The sequence below is a fragment of the Sapajus apella genome, unplaced genomic scaffold, assembly GCF_009761245.1.
Source record: "Sapajus apella isolate SASKATOON/1434 unplaced genomic scaffold, GSC_monkey_1.0 scaffold24, whole genome shotgun sequence".
Classification (NCBI taxonomy): domain Eukaryota; kingdom Metazoa; phylum Chordata; class Mammalia; order Primates; family Cebidae; genus Sapajus; species Sapajus apella.
The window spans coordinates 5,727,102-5,736,058 of NW_022436964.1; the positions used below are offsets into that span (position 1 = coordinate 5,727,102).

The 8,957-nt window shown below is 45.9% G+C and overlaps 1 protein-coding gene across 9 annotated transcripts in view; it reads right to left on the reverse strand.

Annotated features, from left to right (window-relative positions):
* Positions 1-6,660, reverse strand: part of TLE4 (TLE family member 4, transcriptional corepressor) — a 148,410-nt gene extending 141,750 nt beyond the window's left edge. For 5 of the 9 annotated variants that reach the window (XM_032290868.1, XM_032290867.1, XM_032290864.1 and 2 more), the window contains exons 1-4: positions 5,597-6,660; positions 4,634-4,731; positions 3,510-3,573; positions 2,300-2,344 (exon numbers count right to left, since the gene is read on the reverse strand). In XM_032290868.1, the coding sequence (XP_032146759.1) occupies positions 2,300-2,344; positions 3,510-3,573; positions 4,634-4,731; positions 5,597-5,641 (252 nt within the window). In that variant the 5' untranslated portion in view covers positions 5,642-6,660. Of the gene's footprint in view, positions 1-2,299; positions 2,345-3,509; positions 3,574-4,633; positions 4,732-5,055; positions 5,229-5,596 lie in introns of those variants that run through there. The other 4 variants (XM_032290870.1, XM_032290869.1, XM_032290866.1 and 1 more) reach the window with 1 other exon arrangement.
* Positions 6,661-8,957: the final 2,297 nt, after the last annotated feature.

The window sequence follows — 8,957 nt, forward strand, 5'->3', positions numbered from 1 at the left end:
AGGGAGAATACTGACCTCCACCCTGTTTGTCTTTGCTTCATACTTTTATCCTTTTATCAGTTTGCTAAGTCACAGAGTCATGACTCCATCACAACCATCATTTTCTGTTCCAATGAAAAATGTCTCTAAAAATAAATATTCTGTGGCTAGCAGCAGCCAAGAAGAACAGGAACGTTAACCAAAAAATACACAAAGGTTTCAAATATCAGGGCCACCAATTACTAGGGTACTTCCAAGGACTCCCGGGACTCCTACTCTTGAACCCTTCGAGACACAAATCTAATAAGTGAATAAACCTAACCCAATCTTGAGAACTAGGCCCAATTACGCCGCAGGGCAACTTCCCTGCATTATTACTGCTTTCCATTACAAGGGTATCCAGTGAGTGCATCTGGAAGAGAGGCTAAGAGGAACTAAGGCTGTCTGCCTAGGAAAACAAATAAAGACAGATATGCCTCTATGCTTAAGGGGGAGAAAGAAAGAAAATATAATAAGTAGGTGGTTTGCAGGGCTGTCTGTATTTCATAATGTGATAAACTGCCCTCAGGATTCTTGATATGACTGAATTTAAAAGCAAAAGAAAAAAAGAGAAAATGTACTGTTCTCAATTTTAAATGGACGGCATTTGAGGCCAGCTGGACAAGAAGATGACAGAATTATAGTGCCATATAATGTGTTAAATTAAGGGATCTCACATACCCCTCAAAAAAGAAATACATACACCCAAATACAAGCTATGTGCTTTTCAGAAATGTAGATGGTACAAGGAGACCTGGAAACTAAATGGTTAGGGTAAACAAGACACAGAAGGAGGAGAAATAAAGGGACTAAATTAATCATGTGGTCCAATCTTTAAAAAGACACTAATTAATTTTGGGGGGTGGGGTGAGGACAAAAAAAAAGAGACATATACAAGATCCAAACCTCAAAGGAAATGTAATAATTAACAAACTGCATCGCTCATGTAATTTATTCCTGTAAGGTGGAGCTAAGGAAAGTCCATCCTTAAGACTGAACAGATTTTGTTTAGGCAGAAGATATTTACATTACTAATCTAAACAGAAATGGCAAAGATGCCAAAATAAGAATTTAATTTCAACAGGCAGCATTCAATCTATACTATAATGCTAATATTGACATAACCAAATAGCATACAAAGTAAAACAGTATGTGAAATTAAAAGTCCTCAGTGTAAGCAACATCTCATTTTTTTCCAACTTTTTGTTTTCAAATACCATTCATCGGATTGCCTTTATTGTCTAACGGACATCTTTAATCTATATCCAAAAAGAAATCCATAAATAGGGAAGGCCTAATAGTATCTGCTCATTTCATATTTTCTCAACTTAGAAAGCAATGACATCCACCTTGACCATAAACAAGAAATGAAAAGAGTAAGTTTTCCCTTGTCTTTTTCCCAGCAGGCAAATATATATACACCTATTCTGAAATGGCTGATGAGACCTGAAGCACTTCCACTAGGAGATCACTAAAAATAAATGCTTCCTGGAGGAATTATCATTGCCAAACAATATTTTATATGTGTGTGTATGTGTCTATATATATATACATATATATGTGCTATTATTCTTCTGTCTAGGAAATTTAAGCCAAACCATTTTACTCAGTCCCCTGCACAAAAAGAAGGCTGTTTGAGTCATATCTCTCAGTGCTTTCTGACTAATCTTTTTTTTTCCTACTGAACTAATTGCTAGATTTCAAGACCCAATGTTGAATCTTATCACATCCTCCTATCAGGCTCATTTACTCTGTACAAATTTTGGAAGTAACGGTTACAGTTCTTGGTAAGACCCAACTAAGTAGCCTCAGGGGACCAGTACAAGGATTTTACATCAATTTCTTTTGTAGCTCCACAGATTTCATTTTCATCCTCCCGGCTCACCCTCTATCCATTCTTCCAACATCAAGCCAACGAAGGCACCACACCATTTAATTTTACTTTTTAATATTTTGCAAGAAAAGCTCTTTCACAAGTTTACAATGCCCAAAATAAAGCAATTATTTCAGAAGAAAAACAAGACATTTTAAAATTTAGCATCCTGCAGTTTAATACGTATTCAGACTTTTTAAAACAACATTTTTAAATTCTAAAAATTAGGATAACATGAAAGAAAGATGGGAAACCACACATGTAAAAACAGCATTTTCATCACTACCCAGTCTTTTAAATACAGGTAGCCACAACAGCTTACAGAATAAAACTGTAAAATATACAACTTTCTTTTCAAAGTGTAACAATATTACTGTCGTTTAAAATGGTTATAAAGAAATAACTTACCTGTTTGTGCATTTCTATATTCAACCCATAGGACATTTCATAATACTGTCAAAGAAGGAAAAGCAATTAAATGTTTGACTTTCATCAAACAATCTCCCTAGTTTGTTCAAAATGCCCCAAGTAAATCTGGAACAAACATAAAAGCCTCACCTAAACCAGTATATTCATATAACCTATGCCAATAAATCAAGGGCCCATCACTGTCCTTGGCCAAAAGATACAGATTCAAAGAGAATACTCACAAAAACTAATAAAAATTAAATTCAAACACAGCATTCTTAACATCTCCAGTTATCTTTATACATCCCAAGCGGATGCATCAAAAAAAGTCTGATGAAAATTTGGAATCCCACAGACTCTTAATTCCTAGGCACAGCAGGCAAGTTAACAGCAAAGAATATCTTATACAAACGCTGATGTTTTGAAAGGAAGGTTGGAAAAGGTGATGCTACTTAAGAGTTTGATTTCTGATTTGTTAGTGTACTGCTCATATTCACATATTCAAAGCAAAAAAAGCTAGATAGAAAAATAAATGAGTGGGTTATTCTGGAGCTTTCTTGTACAATCACAAAAATACACTTCATAATACTTCTGTAAAAGCAAATTTGGTTTTTTGAACATGTAGTATAACTGGCATTATAGAAATTCTGGCAGAACAAATCAGTTATACAGGAGACTACAACATTTTTCAAACTAATATTATAGAAATTGAAAACACACAAATATAAATGTAATAGTAACATAAAAAGCGAGAAAAAATTTTGAAAAATGGTCTGCTGTCTTTTCTTATCCATCACTCCTTTGAAAAGAAATAAGACATTAAAATTTTAACAACATACAGAAAACTGCTTAAAAATGTTTGGAGCAGGAGCAATAAAACAAAGAAAACCACTAACAAAAATATTTTTGCTTGTGACTAAACAAAACAAATGAGGTTTTGTTTTTATTTTTTTTCGATCTGTAAAAACAAAGCACAGAAAATTATATGCCATGTGGCTGAACTTTCTGAAAATTCCAATCAAAGCTAGTTGTCAAAGGCAGGTTATAACATCCTAAAATTACAGGTTGCTAATAGACACATTCCCACAACCTCAACTGCACTGGCAGGGTGACTGTGATCTATTTTGAAGCCTCCAGCAATTTAAACGTATTCTTCTTGTTGGTATTCCAAACTAATAAGCACTCGGAATCTGTGACATGGTTTTCTTACCATGACATAATGCCGCTGCATCTCTGTCTTCTCACTGGCGAGTTTTTCACATTCCAGCTTCAGACTGTTCAAGACATAACATACTCTAAGTACAGTGATCTTAACTTACATCCTTCAACTCTAAACAAACATTCTAAATCTCACCTACAAACAATTAAATCAACAATCTTAAATAAATACCTCCATCATCATAGAAAGGGAAGGGGAAAGGGGTGAGTGGAAACAGCCTGGACTTGTCCCTTCAATAAGGATCATATATGTGTGGGTTGTTTTTTTTTTTTTTTTTAAATTAAAAGAAAACAAATCCTCTAGTTCGTTTAATTCAGAAACTTCATCCAGAATTTAATATTCACCTAATAAAACAGGAAAATAAACCTCAATAAGAACTGCACATACAAGCACAAATAAGTCCTCCAAAATGTCACAAGGGAGTTTAATGTTCTACAAAGAGATTAATGAAAATATGAATCAAGCATGTCTTAAGAATGATGTCTTGTTTTTTTCCCTCCAAAACACACAGACAAGTTGAATACCACCACCCAGGGGCAAAGTGTCAATCGGGTTCAGCGGCTTGTTTTGGTTCTTGCATTTATGAAATAAGAATTAGGCATCATTGAAAAGCCAGCCAAAGAAAAATGTTTCAAAGGTACCGAAGTCTAAAAATCATCTATAAGAGGTAGCATTTTTTCAGCATAAAAGTAATGAAATCGCTCACTCCGGCTTCCCTGGTCTCTCAGCTCTCATAGAATGGCAGAAAGAAGTGAGAAGGAACCAAGCCCGGAGTAATAAAGAACCAAGGATGTCAAAAGGCCCCAGAATCCTCCCAACCTTTCATTCTCCTGGCCCCAATAAATCAATACCGAAAGTTTGGCCTCAGCGTTTTCCAAGTCTCCCCAGTTTCGATTGTTCTGCCTTCTTTTTATTTACGGGAGAAGAAAGAAATGCTTAATTTATTTATACCTGCCTACGGAAAAGAGGCCTTGATTTGCCCTTTCTGCCCACAGGGAAAAAAAAAATAATACCTTTGTGACGCCCCCCCAAAAAAGAGGAGGGTGTTTGTGTATATTTGTGGGGGAGACAAGAGCTAAGCAAACAGGAGGATCAGCTAAAGTCAATATCGTTACCTGTGGTATTGAGCCTGTAAAAACTGAAACTCTTCCTTAATCCGATCACAGGATTCGGAAATTGTAAATTTAAAGGGTTGAGCAGGCTGATGCGGTGCCTAAAGAACAACAATAAAATATTTAATTAGCCCACATCACAAGCGAAGCAGGGAGAAGGAGAAAACACACCACGCGGCGTTAGCGTGGGGGTAACGGGGGGGTCATCGCTCACGCAGGCAAAAAGCGATTAAAACTCTCCTCCCGCGCCCCTCCTCGCTTCCAACAGCCCAAGCAGGGGCTGGTTTCCAGGTGGCCCCGGGCCCCCGCGTGCTCCCGCCTGCAGCCCCGCGCGCCCCGGACCCCGAGGATTCGAGCCCCAGCTCCCATCCCCGGCCAAAGAGGGGCGCCCAGTGACCAGCGCGCCGCGCCCACTCCCTCCTCACCCGGAATCGAAACTGGCCCGTCGGGGGGACCCGCGCCATGGCGTCGGGCTGCGGTCAGGCCGGGGAGGGGGGCGCGGCTGCCACCCTCCCAGCTGGTTCGTTTGTGTGCTCCTCGCCCCGGGGGCCCGCGACGCGAGGGGCCGGCGCCCCGCACTTCCGAGCCGCTGCCAGCCCAGCAGCGCCGCCGCTGAGGGCGCCCTCCCCGCCCGGGCGCGGAGTCGCGCCTCCTTCATCGCTCGCCACCCCCCCTCGAGGAGTCGCGACGCGGGGACCGCAAACGGCTCGGCGCGGCTTCCAGGAGCTTCAAAGACAACAATAAGAAAATGGCTACAACTCAATTGCCTCTCCGCACCCCCTCCGAGGGCCACCGCGCCGGGGGGTGGGGGTGATGGCGGGCGGGCGGGCGGCTCCCGGGGCCGGGGGCCGATTTCGGGCGGCTCTCTACGCCCCTGCGGCCAAAAGACACAACTCGGTGCGCAGGGGTCTACGCGGGGAATCCCCCAGCGCCCGGCGAGCCCGCGCCCCCGCCGCCTGCACTCACCGGGTGTCTGGTCTGCGGGTACATCTTGCTCAGGTCGCGAATCATCCAAGCCGATTTAGTTGGCTGCGCTCGGCAGAGGCGCGCGGCTCATTGGCTTTAATGGCCCCGAGGAGGAGGCGGCCGCGGCGGCGGAGGCGGCCGGCCGGGTCTGAGGGGCGGCTCGGGCGGTCCTGGCCCCCGCCGGTTCTCGCGTGACACGGGCGGCAGGAACGCGCGGCGGCGGCTGGGTGCCGGCTGCCGGGCCGCTCCGCATTCCCCGCGGGCGTCACTGGCCCGCCGCGGGCATTGTCCGGCGCGGGTCTCCCAAGGCAGTGCTCCGACGTTCGCTTCGCCGAGGCGCACCCGCCGAGCCCGGCGCCGCGGCCGCCGCTCACCCGGCCGGTGAAGTGCGAGCTCCGCGCCCCACCGCCCGCCGGCAGCGCTGCTCGCTCGCTCTGCGTCCCACTCCAAACTTTTTTTTATTTGTCTTTTAATTGGTTGTTATTCCTCCGAATGAATGATCTTTCTTCTTCCCTAAAAGCAAACACAAACTCCTTTGGTTCGGAAGAGGTCTCGGCGGTGCTTTTTGGTTTCTCTGGAGATTTTTTTCACTTCACAGCAACGATCTTTTAAAAGGCACCTTTTAGCTTCTTTTACCACATCTCATTTCCTTATTTTTCTTCCTTCCTGTTTTCTTGTCTTTTTTTTAACCCCAAATTGAAGGGGATTATAAAAATAAAAGAGTGAAACGCTTGCGGCTTTTTTTTTAATTCTCTCTCCTTTCAAACTATGCGAACACCACCTCAAAATAATATACAAGTGTGTGAGAAAGGGGGAAGAAAGCAGCCAACAACCCAAACACCCGCTCAGAACAGCTCTAACAACACGCTCTGTGTAGGTGACTTCTTTGACCAAATTTAGCAGCAGCTAATCATTAACATTCTGATACATATTCACAATCTTCCGCTGGGGGGGGGGGGCCGCGGAGCATCCCGGGAGATGTAGTCCTCCCCCGGCGACCCTGCCTGAGAATACGGCCAGATTGACTACAATCACCGGCCCACCACGCGAGCGCTCTGGGGCGCTCTCCAAGTACCCTGCCCGCCCCCGTTGCGGTAGGCTTCTCCAGCAACCAATCAGAGATGTCTGAGCATTAATCGCCGTTCTGTGTTAGTGCCCATCATTTCACTGCTGACAAATGGCAAGCCAGCGGGGAGGAGCCAACCCGGCTGAAACCCACGTGGGGGCCGGGCGTCGCCTGTAGCTCCGACCAATTAACGAAGAGGAATGAGGCTGGCGGAGGCGGGGCGGAGATGGCCCGCCCAAGGCGGAGCTTCGCCGTGGCTGACGTTCCTTAGCGCGAGCGTTCGAACCGAAGAAACATTTGTTCAGCTGTCAATCAAAGTAACGTGGGGCTGGGAGAATCGGCGACTGCTGCTGTTGCTGCTGCCCTGGCTGCATCTTCAGAATTAGGTGTTGGTGGCGGTGGTGGCGGCAAAATAAAGAGGGTGGAGGGGGCGGTGAGCCTGGAGGCTGGTCAAAAGATCTCCTTCCGAGTCTCGTCCTCCCGCCCACCGATCTCCCAACCCAGACACCCTCGGCCCCTCGCTCGGCGGCCGCGCCAGGAATGCGGACTAATTAGGGTCCAATGTCTCCTTAAAGAGACAAGCTCGGCCTTGTGTAACGCGCCGAAACCCCTGTTGAGACAAGAGAGGGAGGATCACGCTGATCCCACTTCGTTCGGTTCACATCAATTTTACGCGCCGCTGGAGCCAGCATAATTTTCCGTGTGAACGCGGACTCGGGCCCCTGTTCTTGTTTAGAGCCAGAATCCGAGCCGCGAGATGCCGGCTGGGGCCGGGGCTGCGGGGTGGGCGGGAAACTCGTTCCTCCGAGCCCCACGGGGGCTGTGATTGCCATTTAGCCCCGAGGCAAGTCCCACTCCCTCCACCCCCGGCGGCACTCGGGGAGAAAGCGCATCCCGACGCTCCATCAGGGGGTCGCAGGGCAGTAACCCTGGGGTCTCCGGGTGGAGTTGAATATCCGGGGAGCAGCATCGCTGGATCTCCAAAGGAACTTTCCCGAGGTGAACCCCGCATACAGTGGGTACTGAACAGAGCAGGCCGACGGGGCACGGGTAGAAAACGCCCCTGCGCGCCCTGGGACGTTCCCTCCCCCAGATCAGTACCAAGACTGCGCGTCTTTTTCCCGCTCTTTGGAGAAGCAAGTCAAGTTTGTCCCCGTTGAAACAGCAGGGTGCCACGCGGGCCGGAGGGTTGTCGGAAAGGTAGGGGTGGCCTCAGGGGCAGTTGCTAGGGGAAGGGAGAAAGGGGAAGAGTGGCTGAAGAGGGGCACCCCTAGGGAGGGGCCTGGGAAATGGGGGCGGCCCCAGTCAGTGCGCCCTTCAATCCTTAGTCCGTGTCCAGCTGAAGGCAGCTCCACAGTTCAAGGGAAGGCCGCTGAGGCTCGCAGTCTTCCCTAGCAAGCATCTAATCTTGGGAAAGGGGAAAAAATTCTGAAAAAGTCAAGAAGAGTGTTGGCTAATGTAACAGGCTGGGTTTTAAACGTTTATTTCTAAGCGTGCTTGCTACTGTAACGTGATCTATTGGCTGAGATGGTACCGCCGCTTTGGCGTTAGCGGAAAGCTATTTTTCTGAATGATATCCCTTTCCTCAGTGGACGACTCAGTGACTTAATGTCCAAACTAGCACATTCTATGAAATTCCTTCCGTTCTGGCCACTGTAGTGAGCTGGTGCAAAGGAAGGCTATGGTGATTTTCACCTGCCTCTGATTTCATACGAAACACCTGGAGCCAAAGTTGACAGAATATTTCAATTCGGCAAATATTTTCTCCTCCATCCCCAAACTAAGAGGACAGAGAAAGCCTTTGGCGGTGTTCTGAACCTCTGCTGTTCCATGCCTAGCCACATGTGGCTGTTAAGCACTTGAAATGTGCCCGATTCAAAATGAGATGTACTGTAAGTACACATATACATGAGATTTTGAAAAAATTAATGTGAAGAAGTGTAGTTCAATAATTTATCGTGATTATGTCAAAATTGTGATATTTTGAATAAATCAGTTAAAAATATTAGTAAAATTAATCTGTTTGTTTCTATTTATTTACTTATTGCATTGATGAGGTCTTCCTATGTTGCCCAGGCTGGCCTGAAACGCTGAAGCTCAAGCTATCCTCCTGCGTCAGCCTCCAGCGTACCTGGAACTACAGGTACACACTACTGTAGCCAACTTCCTTTTACTTTTTAAACTTTGTTCCCAGAAAAATCTAAATTATGTGGCTCACATATTACCATTAGACAGTACTGCTCTGAAACCTTCCCAAGAATCAAAAGTTAGAAGACTTGAGTAATACAATTTGTA